Source organism: Rousettus aegyptiacus, unplaced genomic scaffold, assembly GCF_014176215.1.
Source record: "Rousettus aegyptiacus isolate mRouAeg1 unplaced genomic scaffold, mRouAeg1.p scaffold_m13_p_1, whole genome shotgun sequence".
Lineage (NCBI taxonomy): Eukaryota > Metazoa > Chordata > Mammalia > Chiroptera > Pteropodidae > Rousettus > Rousettus aegyptiacus.
Genome location: NW_023416284.1, coordinates 3,272,856 through 3,287,416, shown reverse-complemented (window position 1 = coordinate 3,287,416; position 14,561 = coordinate 3,272,856). Strand labels below are relative to the sequence as shown.

The following is a 14,561-nucleotide window of genomic DNA, read 5'->3' as shown; positions in this document are numbered from 1 at the left end:
TTATAAACCTATTGAGACCTCGCTTGTGACTTCGCATGTGGTCTGTCCTAGAGAATGTCCCAAGCGCACTGGGAAGATGGGGTGTCTGCTGTTGCTGGGTAGAACGTCTGTGTCCGTTAGATCTAGTGGGTTTGTTGTGTTTTCTTCTGCCTGGTGGTTCTGTCCATCGAGATTGGGATATTGAAATCTCTCTCACCGTGAAACTTTCTCCTTTCACTTCTGTACATTTTTGTTTTGTATTTTTGGTGGTCTGTCATTAAGTACGTAAATTTTTATAACTGTCACATCGTTGCCGTACTGAGCCTTTTATTAATCCCTCATGTCCTCTGTGTCCTATAACCTTTTTTGATTTACTGTCTATTTTATCCGATATTAGTACAGCCACCCGTGTGACTGATTCCTATTCACAACGTCTGGTTTCATCCTTTCGCCTTTAACCTGCCTGTGTCTTCTCATCGGAAGCGTGACTCTTACAGACTGCTCGTCGTCGGCGCTGTCCCCCGGACCCGCCTGCCAGCGCCAGCCTTTCCGTGGCGGTGCTACTCCGTTGACCTTCGCAGGAATTACTGATGAGAGGGCCTTGATCCGACCCTTGCCGATTAGTCTTCTATGCACCCGACAGCGTTCGTCCCCCGTCTCCCACATTACCGTCCTTTGCATTTAGCTGTTTTTTTTTTTTTTTTGTCCTGAAACATTTTCCCTTCTCATTTCCTTTTATATGTGTTTTATAACCATTTTCTTTGTGGTTATATTTAACATCTTAAATCACATTCAATGTCCTAAAGTTTTAACACTCTAATTTGAATTTATACCAGCTTAACTTCAATAATGTACAAAACCTCTCTTTCTTTATAGCTCTGTTCTACCTTTCAGTTGTTGATGTCGTAGAATTACGTCTTTATGCATTGGGTGTCCAAACAATAGACGAATCATTGTTTTATTTTATATGCATTAGTGTCTTATTATATAAAAAACAAAATGCAAAGTTACAGGCCAAAGTTACCATAGGACTAGCTTTTAGACTAACATTTTAAGTGTATCAGTCTCTTAAATTCTGTAGAAAACAAAGTGGAGTTACAAACCGCTTTTACAATAATACTAGCTGTCGCGACTGCCCGTGTATTTTCCTTTACTGAGATTTTTATTTCTTCACTCGCCTTTGAGTTGCAGGAGCCCCCCACCCCTCATCCACGGGGGAAACGTGCCAAGACCCCCAGTGGACGCCCGAAGCCACAGAGAGCACCGAACCCTGTCTGTGCTTTGTCGCTTCCTAAACATCCGTACCTATGATCGAGTTTAACTTATAAATCAGGCACAGGAGGAGACCGACAGCAATAACTGAGCGTGAATAGAACCATTCTGGCAGCGTTCTGCATGAAAGCCGCGTGAACGTGCCATCTCCCCCCTCCGGCGATTTTCCTCTTTCTCAGTCCAGACCTGCGCCTGCGCCTGTGTGATCCTCCCTCGCTGGCAGTAAATGGCTCGATGTCACGCGTGTCAGGGGACCCCTCGCCGAAGTCCTCGCAGACGCGCCGTGTTTTCTGACGCAACGTGCGGCCGGCCGTCGGAACGCGGTTTCCGTTCGCATCTTCCACCCGCAGGTTTAATGCCTTTTCCATCTTAACTAAGCGTTTCTCATGCAGTGTGGCTGTAGCTTTGCAGTTTGAGGTACGACAGCAAAGTTAGTACAAATTTCTTTTTTTTTTCTTCAAAAGTTCACAGATAGAAGATTCATTCTTACCGTAGATCTTAGCAACCTCAGCACAGGATTTTTCTTTATTGGGTCGAGAACTTTAATCTTGAAATTTAAAGGAAGCGCTTCATGGCTTCTCTCCGGCATATTCAGATTGCCAACACCATTGCTCTCCCACTTTGGGGACATTATTAAGTAAAATGAGGGTTTGTTGGGCACAGTTCTGCGATGCCATGACGGACGATCTGACCCCCAGGGTATCTGCTGATGCACTAATAGGGAGAGATTGTAGACAGCGCGGAGACACCAGACAGAGGGGTGACTCGGGTCCTGGGTGGGGCAGAGTGGGGCGACTCGAGATCCCATCACACTGCCCAGAACGGCACACCTTATACCTTACGCGCTGTTTCTTTCTGGAAGTTTTCATTTAATATTTTTGTACCACGGTTGGCCGCGGGTAACTGAAACCACTGATGGCAAAACCGCAGATAAGGGGGGACCCCGTACGACCCCGTGCCCCTTCATTTCAACCCCTTGGGCCTTTCTGGCCGGACACTCCCTTACCTTGTGTCTATCTGGGAAAGTCTTCATTTCTCCCTTGGATACGATGCAAGATATGGGTCAAGTTTTATTTTTCTGTGTATGGATGTTCACTACTAACGTCATTTATTGAAAAGACTGTCTTTTCCTCATTGAGCTTTCTCGACACCTTTGTCACAAATCAGCGGGCCATACAGAAAGGGGTCCGTTTGTGGCCTCGCTCGTGTCCCGTTGATTTGTATAACTATTCTTCCACAAGTACCACACTGCCCTGGTCGCTGTAGCCATGTCAGTCTCGAAATCCAGTACTGAATCTTCCAGTTCTTTTTCAGTTATTTGGCTAGTAAAATAACTGGGAAAGTGAAATTTCTTTTTGCTCTATAGCCTTTGTTTCTTCATATAAATTTTTTAATTGGCTTGTTAATTTCTACCCAATAAAAAGCCTGCTGGGATTTTGATTGGATTGCATTGAATCTGTGGATCACTTTGGGAAAATTTGACGTCTTAATAGTATTGAGTCTTCTGATGCACAAAGATGGTTTATCATTTCTGTTAGCAGCGTATTGCAATGTACAGTTTTTGCACAATCGTGTTAAATTTATCCCTAAGTAGTTTGTGTTTATTGATAATGCTCTAAAGGTATTGTCTTCTTAATTTTCAGTTTTTAGTTTGTAGAAATAAATTGATGTTTGCATATTGACCTGATACCCCGTGACCTTGATAAAAATCACTTAGTAGCTTTTTTGTAGACTCTTCGTGGTTTTCTACATAGATGACATCTGTAAAAACAGTTTTATCTTCCAGTCTCTATGCATTTTATTTCTTTTTTTGTGCCTTATTATGGGAATTTCATTTTCTGTGTTGTGTAGCATCTAATCCGACAATGTTAACAGACCACTAAACTCTGCGGTGTGGCCACAGAAGACCTTTTCACTATGAATTTATGATCTAGCAAGGTTGAATTTATATTTTTTATTGAAATTATAACCAGATGATTGAGATGAACCTTTTCAGACTTAAAGCTCAGTACATCTCTTAATCTTACAGAATTTTAGAAATTCATATGCAACTTTTAGGTATCATTTTTAATATCACATATTTCGAAATACCAGTATTTTTATGATAATGAACGAGTTTATCATCTAGGAAGTATTGAACCAGTGACCTTATCTATTCCATTATGATGAAAGACCCAATCTAACCTTTTATTGAACAGGGTATTTATTAAAAATGAAACGTCTCACTTCTAGTACTTAATCAATAGCACATTAAGCCATTTATTACTGTGATTAAAGAAACTAGGTAACCTACTCCCTCGTCATCTCGTTGGATTTTAAGAGCCAGGAAGGAATCTCACCCAGGTCCATCAGATCTGTCTAACCCTGCGCCCGTAACTTTTATGAGATGCTGGAAAGGACCATTAAAATTTGCAGAAAGAAAATAACTTGGAACAGCTCTGCAGGGAGGAACGGCCCCTTCCACATCATCGCGTACCTAAATCTACCTGGAGAAGATGTGTTTTATTTCCCATTAGTTAACTGTTACCTATTTGATGGAAACAGTGGGGTTGGTACAGACGGCATACTGGCAGGCGGGGCAAGAACTGCGTAATCGACACTGGCAGGGAAAGAAACCAGGAAAAGAAAAGGGACCCGCCCGGGCCCGGCTCTCGCGGAGTCTCGTGTGTTGAGCGTCAGGAGCGGAGCAGCGTGCGCAGAGGCTCGGGGAGCGCTGCCGACAGGGCGGCCTTGGGGGCCAAGCGCTTCCGCGGCGTCCCAGGGCCGCGCCTGACTTTGCATCGTGATGCGGATGGCGGCTGACGCGACTGAATTCCCGCCTGAATTCCCGCCAGGCGCTTGTCCCTGAGTGACCTCGTTTCCCCCTCGCGGCGACTCGGGGTGCTGTTGTCCACAGGCTCGAGGTGAGAACGCGGAAGGTTTTAAGGGCAGCAGTGCGGGCGCCTTTGCCGAGCGCCGGGCGCTGCACGAAGCCCTTTGCTGTCGCTGGCCCGTTCCGTCCTCACGCCGGCCTGACAGTTGCCGTTGGCCCCTTCCGCAGATGAGAAAGCCAAGGGTCAGAAAGCTCCTGCCACCAGCCCCGGTCTCCCAACACAGGCCATTTGCCGCCGGCGCCCGCCTCCTTACCCACTGAACTCGAAGGTCGGGGTCCTGGCACAGAGCGGATTGCTGCGGCGGGCAGCTGGAGAGGAAGGAGGGGGGCGGTCACCGACAAGTGGCCAGCGCCGTGATCCTCGGAGGCCGCACCGAAGGGACGGTGGCCGCGAGGACGGCGGGCGCGGGCAGACCTGCGACCCTCTCCCAGGGAGGTGGTGGGTGGGGCCTGTCAGGACGCAGCCGATGGAGACGGCGGGCTGCGCACAGGCGCCTCTGCGAACAAACGTCTGGCCACGCCGAGTGGCCCTGTTCCGAATGACGACCGCGTGAAGTTAGGATTGCTCCTCGGTCTGCCGCCCAGCCATCCGCTCCTCGGACGAGGAAGCCGGTCTGAGAGGCACCTGGGCCTCCCCTCAGGCACCTGCGACTGACATGTCACGTGCCCTCGCTTGTCTTTTGGGTCACAGTTATTGTCTTTTTCTTGTTATTCTTTGGAATTCATTGTCTTAAACCTCTGGTAAACCTGCATAAGTTTTCTGGTTTTCTTGCATCCGAATGACTTATTTTAAATATTTTCCAATCGAAAATATTTAATTTACATGCCAAACAATATTACAAAGTAAATTTTGCCTTTTCTCAATGATGAAAAAACTCATTAGTCTTGGAATGGGAAGATATTGGAAAATTGTGGAAATTGTAGAAAAATGTAGTTTGTTTTCCCTAATAACCTCGGTCCCGTGACTGTGTCGCTGTGACCGCTGCCCTGTGGCTCTGTGTCCCGGGGCCTGATCCCAGGGCACCCTCCGTCTTCGGCACCCTCACCCTCTGTCCAGGTGGCCAGGTTTTCGGGCTCCGGTCATGTCATCGGCAACCCAGAAATGCGCTTCTTTTGCCGAAATGGTGGGGTTGCCTCCCAAGATAAAATATTTTTTACTTGGCAAGTCATCTGGATAAACCTGTGCATTCAGCATCATCTCTAATACACCAGAATGATCCCACAAACAGACCCGAAGGGCCAGCCAGGGAGACGGCAGCGTCCCCGGCCTCTGAGGAAGTCTCTCCGAGAGCTTCTTGGTGGCTGTGCGGCAGGCAAAGCAGGTGCGGATTTTTATCATCGGTCCGTCTTCGCACCCGGCTAAAACCTGCAGAGCCTGGTGTACTTTTATCACTGTGCTCTGTGCCCTTAGTACGGTACATTTTTTCCTGCAAAGTGACTACTTAAGAGGATTGGAGGGTGGTATGTGTGGGGCAGGGGCCTTTCGGGGGTTTGGGGGGCTTTTGTTTTAACTACAGTATGGTGAAGCGGTTTTGTCTGCTTCATAAGCTGTCTTTCAGAATTAGAGGTTGGACTTAGAGATGTGTGTTTGTTTTCCAATTTTATTAATTTGTCTTTGATTGTTAAGGATGAATATTCATTGCATTTCTTTTGACAGAAAAAGCGATTAAATGCATGGCATTTCCGTTTAATAACATGCAGCATTTTCTTTGTGTAGAGCGCACCTTGGCGTGATTCACGTCACATAACATAGGTTAATGTCTCTGACGTTTTCCGTTTCAGCTCAGGCCCCATAGAACCACAAGCTTCATTCCGTCTAATAGCATCTCCCAGCAAAACGCGATTGCTGTTGATGTGCGTAACCGATCGCTTTCTTAGCTGGGGAAAAGGGGGCCTGTCGAAGTAATAAGTGTAACTTCATGTAGACAGCAGACGCGTCGGAAGGTGGCCGACAGGCTCCCGTTTCGGGGCCGGCGCTGAAGAGGCACCGATTGCTGCCTGACCGGGTTTTTCTCCCTCTAGGCCTCCTCCGAGGAGCTGAAAGCCGCCTACCGCAGGCTGTGCATGCTCTACCACCCCGACAAGCACAGAGACCCGGAGCTCAAGTCGCAGGCCGAGCGGCTGTTCAACCTCGTCCACCAGGCATATGAAGGTCAGTGGGGGCCCAGGCTTCGCAGCAGAGCCCAGGAGTAGACACTCGATTGCTGAGTCGCTTGATTTGTAGAGGACACAGAAGGACAGTCCTCGGAGGTGTGTGAAAGGGTTGGTTGGTTGAGCGCTTTGCACGGCCCGGGGCCTTTGAAAGGGGAGCATTTTGCTTTAGAAGTCGATTCGCATCCGGTAAGTAGAAAACGAGAGTTGAAGCAGCACAGAGAAGCCGAGGGGTCGCGGGGTTCAGGCCGTTGGCCGTGCCCTTCCGGGGGGGCCCTCGGAGGCGAAAGGCTGGTCATCGCGGGGTTCAGGCCGTCGGCCGTGCCCTTCTGGGGGGCCCTTGGAGGCGAAAGGCTGGTCGTCGTGGGGTTCAGGCCGTCGGCCGTGCCCTTCCGGGGGGCCTCGGAGGCGAAAGGCTGGTCGTCGCGGGGTTCAGGCCGTCGGCCGTGCCCTTCCGGGGGGGCCTCGGAGACGAAAGGCTGGTCGTCGCGGTGAGCTTGCTTTATCCTCTTCTTTGTGAGAAGATACAAGGACCTTTTTTCACGCGAAAGTGACTTTTATTGGCTCAGTTGTGTTCAGTTGAGGAAAGGTTCTCACAAAAGAAAGAAAATGATGTTCAGAAAGCTAGCAGGAAATGGAATCAGGTAATCTAGATGTCTATAATTACATTTTATGTATTTCAGAAAGAATATGTTGTGATCTCTTTGTTTATAAAACACTGATTAAGTCATTAATAATTACAGTTTACTGTCTGAGATGAAGAAAAATGGTGGACATGCAACATGGTGAATGCGCCTAATGCCACCAAATTGTATGCTTAAAAATGGTCGCAGTGATCAGTCTTATGTCACGTATATTTTACCACTATTTTAAAAATAAAAATTCTAAAAATATTAAATCACTCTTAAGATGTATGCCAAGTAAAATAAGTTATTTCAGAGCTATTTGGCAATTCATTCCTTAGACAGGCCAAAAATTAAATAATGTGTTTCTTTACAAAATAAAGACTTCTTGTTGTAGGCATAAAAGCATATGCTATATTTCACTTTATACTTTTACTAAAAAGTTAGATTTTAATGACCAGTGGAACTTGGGCCGTGGCTCACGGTGTGTGTGCCCAGTCGGCCTCGCGTCTTTACCACGTTTAACTCTCTTCACACCACTTACGTGGTGGTCCCAACCCAAAGCCTGCTCCATTTATGGTACTCTGTCGTCTGAGTTACCTGTGTGACTGCTTTCAGTCGTTTTGGAGATCTGGGGAAGAGTTACCAGGAAAACCTACCATGCTCGTGAAAGTGCTGCAGCTGCAGGCCCGCCCCGGCGTGAGCCTAGAAGGAAGCTCAAGTAAAATCGTGAATAAATGTTCCTTATTGAATCCTGGAGAGTAACACGAGAAGCTAGATGCCGCGTTTTCCAGGGGTCAGCATTTCTTTCTTCCCCATTAGATCTGGATGTGGATAGAATCGTTTACATCGTTTGTTAATTAGGCCTAACTAAAACTGTATAGGAAGTCTCAGGGGAGAGAAGATTCAAAGGTCTCAAGAGGTTGGCAGAGCAGAGGAGGAAGATAATGGCTCTTTCCTCTACTGACATTTAAACTTGCCGAGCTCCCAGCCTGACTGACACATCCTTTTCGGATGTATGTTAGGTGATGTGGCCAGCACCGTAGTGACAGGTGTTTGTGTGTTTTAAAATGATTTCCAAATAAAGCGGAGAGGCGCGCAAAAAATAGACTGTCTCAGGAGTTAGTGAGACTCTACAGATAAGCAGTAAATCAGACTTTCCTAGTATCAGAGCCTGTCCCTAGTTTTACATTAAGCTTCTTTAGAAACGAGAATTAACTCTTTCAAGCCAAGGTATTTGATGGACTGCGGTGGAAGCTTACTAAACCCTTTAACTACACCTGTCCTGTAGCGACAGGTCCGTGCAGCTTCCTGCCAGCGCCTCGCAGTTAGGAGTGGCCGGGGCACAAGAATCTGGTGTTTGTCATTTGTAGCCACACTTAAACACGGCCTCATTGGATCCGAAAAGCATTAGGAAGAAAGGCGCACAGGGAGCGAAACGGTCTCTAGGAAGGCTCTGGTTGTGGGGGGGCAAGAAGAGGGGACTTGCCCGATGGCAGCGGCGGCAGGACCGAAGACTGCACTCTGTCCGCGGTGACATGTCTGCTTTTTCATTTGCAGTGCTCAGTGACCCCCAGACCAGAGCCATCTATGACATATATGGGAAGAGAGGCCTGGAAATGGAAGGATGGGAGGTAAGAGAAACCTTGCATCCGGGCATCAGACAACGACAAAACAGCCACCCCCCACCCCCCGGCCTGTGATGACATCTTTGAGACGAGTCGAAGACGTTAGATTCCCCTCCTTGCCTTGTGTGTGGGTTACAGAGACCGAGTTCTGGGCTCGGGCAAGTCGGTCGTCAGCGTGTTCTCCGTTTCTCAACCTGTCAGGTGAAAAGTAAGAGGGACCTCAGACCAGCCCAGTAGCTGGTAGCCGGGGGAGGGAGCGGGCCGGCGGGGGTGCAGACGGAAGACAGTCTCTGCAAGGGGCACTGGCGCCTCCGCGGACACATCCTTCGCGCCCCGCACCGCTGAGCCTCTCTCTCCACGGCAAGTCACGAGTAACTGCACTTCAGGAGCGTTTCCATTGGTGAGGTGTCGCGCGTGTGAACAAAACGGAAGCAGAGGAAAGTTGAGAACTCATGAACTAAATTGTCTGTAATGGCCCGTGTGCTGTAGTATTAGAATGTTATCAACTAGGGTGAGTTAAACAAAATAGTGGATAGCAGGTATCCGTGGACTAGGTCACCTGGGCAGCCATGCTGGGCAAGAACAATCACTAGAATTTGGAAGGTTCCGTTTTCTCGTAGTCTGCCACCGACTTGTCTCAGAGCCTTGGGAAGTCATTCGACTCCCTTGTACTTGCATGTTATGATCCGGAAAATGAGGAGGAGGAGAAGTTGTAGAAGTCCAAATTGCTCTAAGAACAAGTAGGTGTCATTACTGAATTTCATTAGAGAAACTTGGTTCTGGTGCCCGAGAAATTTTGGTCGGCTGTTAACATTAAATCGACATGCCTTGAATTAGTCTTTCATCATCACGTGAGATTTCCCTTGGAGTTCCTTTGGTGTCTCGTCTCAAACCCGTATACCTGTTTCTTCTGATTCTCATATGAAACCGTCGTAAAGGCCTTCGGATAGGAAGATAAGTTAGAAGAGATTCTATCGTGCTTTCCATTACTGCTTAATATTGGGGCCTTCTGGGCCATGTTCAGCCCACACGATGAATAGTAGTTGCTAACATTTAAATCTTGGGAGTCTTGCATAAAAATCCAGCCTTCTGTCTTCTCTTAAAAAATCAGATCTGGCAACGCAGTATCTGACCGTCCTGTGAGGCGTCAGCGACATCCGAGGCACCTCCGCCCCTGAGCCTGGACAGAGCTGTGCTGTCCAGCGCGTCCTGGCCCCCGCCACTCCCTGCTGCGTTACCTCTGGCCCCTCGCGCATCCACGTGCCCCGCCTGGCTCCAGTGGGCCTTCGGTTTCCGGCCTGTGGCTCAGTGGAAATGGCTTCATGTCAGATTAGTTCATCGCAGCTGAATATGAAGTCTAATAGTTTAGCTTTTTCATCCAAAAGAGAAAAACTTGCATGTACTGAATTTCTGCTCACTCATCATACACCACGTAAAAGTGCCCTTTTTTTTTTTTTTAAGGCATGGGTTTGGCTGCAGTTTTTCACGGCCGCAGTCGGGGCCACTGAAAAGCTGTGGCCTGTCTCACATGTCCCCACTCCCGGGTCTGGGTGTTTGATTCCCAGCAGCATTACCCCAACTCCAGCGGGGTGCCGTCTTCCTGGCAAAATACTGCTTGGTCTCCTATCGCCGGAGCAGAGTGTCCCCCCATTAGAAACAAAGCAACGCAACGCACACAGCAGTGATCATAAAACCGCACACCATCGCAGAAGGGGACTAGATAAGTGTTCATAATCACATTTTTAGTGAACTGAGGGAAACAGGTTCTCGACGGTCAGCATTAGCTGCCTTTGCGTTGATGCTGAGCCTTCACTGAAGGCAAATCCCGCCGTGCACTACAGCACGGGGACCTGGAGGTGGCCATGCTGGGTGCAGTGAGTCACACACACAAATGCCGTATGATTTCACTTACGCGGAATCTAAGCAGCAAAAAGAACAAACTAATCGAAAACAGACTCACCAACATAGAGAGCTATCTGGCGATGGCCAGCAGGGAGGGGCGGGGGCTGGGAGAGAGAGGTAAGGGTCAAAGAGGTGCAAGCTAGTAGCCGATGGGCGGTCGGGGGATGGGGAGCCGGCGCAGGGAACGCAGTCAGCGGCACCGGTCCCGGGGATGGGGAGCCGGCGCGGGGAACGCAGTCAGCGGCAACGTGACGACTGGGCGAAGAGTCAGTGGGGAGAAAGAGCAGCCGGGGGATCGTTTCGTAAACTACGAAAGTGTCTAACCAGTGTTCTGTATATTCAAAACTAATAATGAAATCATTATTTTAAAAAAATGCCTTCAAAGACGGCCCCGTGAGGACACCTCCCCAGATATTTCCCCGGAGGGTATCAGGTCCTAGCGTAGGAGGGGAGAATTGCGCCCACGGGCACGCTGCAAAGGGAGAGTCTCAGGGACCGCGCGCGCATTTATGGAGCTGGCGCCCTCGTTCCTCGAGGGAGCTCCTCTCCTGCGAGGAGGGTCCCCCCCTTCACTCCCAGCCCCCGCCCGGGACCACGTACCCCTTAGTACTACGCATGTGTAGCAGTCAGAATGGAGGACACCGTTAAACAGCCCTAGCGGCTGAGACGCCTTTAACCCCGCAATGCCAGCGCTCGGGGACGCAGAGTCACCCCACGCCCCCGCAGTGGGGTCACCCCGCCATGGGTGGACGCTGGACATGGAGTGCAGCTTTTGTAGATAGCCTAAAACATTGGCCTGTTTTCAGTCATTAGGTAAGTTTTCAGTTTTGTTCTGTTTTGTTTTTTTAACCTTCAGTCAACTGCCAGTCTGCGGCAGGATTCCAGGGGAGTGACATGCAGTCACTCCCAGCTTGTAAAACCGGCCAGTTTAGTCCCTGGAGTTGGGTAGCCATGTCCGTGCAGAGGCCCGCGGTGGAAATGAAATGGGTCTCTTCTTCCAAGTGGCGGAAATCTAGCTCTGAATCTGGTAACAGCCGGAGACCAGGTGACCCGGGTCACAGCTGGAGGCGCCCCCGGCCCAGATCACCCCCCATTTAGTCGTCTGTGGGCCCTTGCATGCGCCACGTGGCACTTTTTCCTGCGACTCAGTGTCGCAGTGTCTGAGAAAGTCAGCCTGCCTTCAGAGCTATGATGTGCCTAAGGTCACGGAGAGCAGGCCGTAGACAAGCTCACAGATCGGAGGAGACCGAGATGTGACGACCAAATGCAGTTCCGGACCTGGATCGGACCCCGGAAGACGGAAGAGGTGTTAGTGGAAGAACTAGTGAAATCTGGAAAGTCCAGGTTCGGTTAATAGTGATGTACCAATTACCGCTGGTTTCTTCCACTTGACAGGTGTTCCGCGGTCACGCGAGGTAATGGGAAGCTGGGCGAAGGCCATGCAAGAACTGTCTGTCCTGTCTCTGCAATTGTTCTTAAGTTCTAACTAATTTTCTAAAATTATCCCAAAATAAACGTTGACTAGCTAGAATCAGAATTTTTTTAAACCAGACGACACCTCAGGCATCACGTAGTGTAAGCTCCTCATTCAGAGCAGGGAACCGAAGCTTGGAGAGGTGAAGTGACTTACCTGAGGTCTCCCAGGTCATCACAGGTAATGCCCACTGCATGTCCACACTGTTCACCATGCCACCTCACTTTCAGAGAGCTCTGTCCCCGTTTCCCACACAGTAAGTCAGTGTTCCTGGCGGACACAGGGACAGGTGAGAATGGCAAGGTGGACAGTGCAGGTATGTAGATTTGTGAGCCGCATATGATACTGTTGATGAAAAACATTGACAACGTCTCGTACTTACCAACTGACGCAGTGCAGGGTGCCGTGTTCCTAGATGCTTAAATCTAAGGCTACTGAGGCGGAAAAAGGGACTCGCCGCTGGCCGTCCCACTCTCCGCCATCACGTGCTCTGGGTGACGAAGGGTGTAAAACGGGCCCGGGCAGGGGGAGCTGGGGGGGCCCTGCCAACTCCTCCTCCTCCAGGGAGGCCAGCCACTCCGGCTTTGAATTAGCTCTGATTATGCACCAACCGTTGCAGAACTTAGGTAAAATACGACTAGAAATGGAGCGACTTAGCACCTGGGCAATATTCGCCTCTTCAGCTTGTCACAGGGAGTGACAAAGAGACAGTAATTCTCAGCTGTTAATTCAGTCGGCAAAGGTCAGACAGCTAGAATTCCTGAAAACAAACCCCGTTCTGCCCCGGCCTCTGGGGCCTGCAGCTTTCCAGCCTCTTAATTCCTGGACTCGTACAAACCTTTTTATTAAAAAAAAAAAAATCAGTATAGGGCCATATTTATGGAGTCTATGTCACAAGCTAAAGTTACGGCTAATCAATCAAACTTTTGTTCACTCTACATCCTTAACACTAGCATCCTGCAAATAGAATATTCAGTACAAAATCTTTTATCCAGATGGGAGAGCCTGGTGACTGGGCCCCGTGGAGGAAGCACTTCCCACCCAGACCCTCTTTCCTCAGTAATGAGTCACTTAGGTCACCTTGGACAGGGGTTCGAGTAAGTCACATAAGTAAATCTCAGGTCCACCGGATTAGGCTTCAAGAGTCATGAAGAATTTTTTAAACTATTTAAATCAGTCTGTGGCACTGCTGCCCTCAACAAGCCCGATCCCGGCTGACCTCGCAAGCTAAGCAGGGTCAGGCCTGGTTAGTACTTGGATGGGAGACCAGCACCTAGGGCCAGGTGCTGTAGATGTGAAAAATAAAAAATAAGAGATTGTAAACTGACAAGGTCCTTGTAATCTGTGAGGTCAACCAAAGAGTGCCTCGCCTAGAAAAAAAATAATAAAATAAAAATAAACTCTTTACATCACTTTTCCTTGATCTTTGAGTAAAATGGAGTAGTTGGTTACCTACATTTCCTAAAGCTCTGTTAATTTTGTTTTGATGAAGGGAGAAGCTGAGGGGAGATTGCGAAGACAGTGCAGACTTAAAAAGCAGGACCTCATTTTTTGTCCAAGATAGGGCGACCTTGGGGCAGAGAAAGCGCCATGCATGGGGGCCCACGCCGCACTGTCGTAAGAACTGGCAGGGTCAGCTTACCATCTCAGGTCAGTGTAAGAAGTGTGGATTTTCAGAGGCCACAGCGCAGCCGCCGTCCTGCCGTTTACGACTTCCATTTTGTTCTCGGATGCCCTTAACAGTGTTTTTATTTCAGAGCTTCCTTTAGGAGAACCACCTTCCCCTTTTCAGTGATTAGCGATTTACATTCGGTTATTAGAGGAGAAAATATTGTTTTCATTATTATTTTCTGTGTACTTCCTGAAGCTGTAATGAACAGATTTCTCAAAAGTGTTTTCGGATAGGCCAGTTTTTGGACTTATTTTTCTTTTTCTATGCTACTGAATAATAAAACCAAGTTGCACAAAACCTATAATGTGAACCCATTTATGTTAAAACATATATACACATGTGTATACATGCATGTGCACAGGAGATTTTTAGAAAATACATTAAAAATTAATTGCTAACCCGTGGGAAGGGGGAGGATGGCTTATGAGGAAAATCGTGCTTGTTTCGTATCCTTCTGTACTGTACTGGTGTGTGTGTTTTTTTAACTATAAGAATGTCTTTTTTAAAAATAATTTTTTAAACTCATGATTTCCAAGGTAGCTTTTTCTCACATCATCTACCTTTTTTAGACGTTTTTTGAGCAGCCTCAGGACCTCCCCCCCCCCGTATTTCCCCCACTGACGCAGGGAATACGCGGTTTGGTCTCTTTCCCCCTCGTTCATGCGATGACTTCGGTCCCGCCCGCTCTGCTCCTGCTCTCTGTGTGCCTTGCAGGCCGTAGAATTTGGGCCCCTGGGAAATCACGTGGTACAGTTTCCTCTCTCACAGGTATGGCACCTGCAGTCCATGGCGACGAGGTCCTTGCCTCGTTGAAATCTTACCTACTTTGTCTTTCTTTCATGATGAACTAAGAAAGGCCGAGATGAGATGCCTTATTTTCTCATGGATCTGACATCCGTGTGCTTCCCCAAGTGTTAACATGGTTTGCTGTTTGGTACCTGCGTGTTTTTATACTAAAGTGGAATTGATATCACACATTCTGAGGTTC

General features: G+C 48.5%; 1 protein-coding gene across 2 annotated transcripts in view; it reads left to right on the top strand.

Annotated features, from left to right (window-relative positions):
* DNAJC11 (DnaJ heat shock protein family (Hsp40) member C11) overlaps nt 1-14,561 on the top strand; it is a 53,770-nt gene that overhangs the window by 11,290 nt on the left and 27,919 nt on the right. For both annotated transcript variants that reach the window (XM_016165339.2, XM_016165340.2), the window contains exons 2-3: nt 6,146-6,275; nt 8,458-8,531. In XM_016165339.2, the coding sequence (XP_016020825.1) occupies nt 6,146-6,275; nt 8,458-8,531 (204 nt within the window). The remainder of the gene's footprint in view (nt 1-6,145; nt 6,276-8,457; nt 8,532-14,561) is intronic.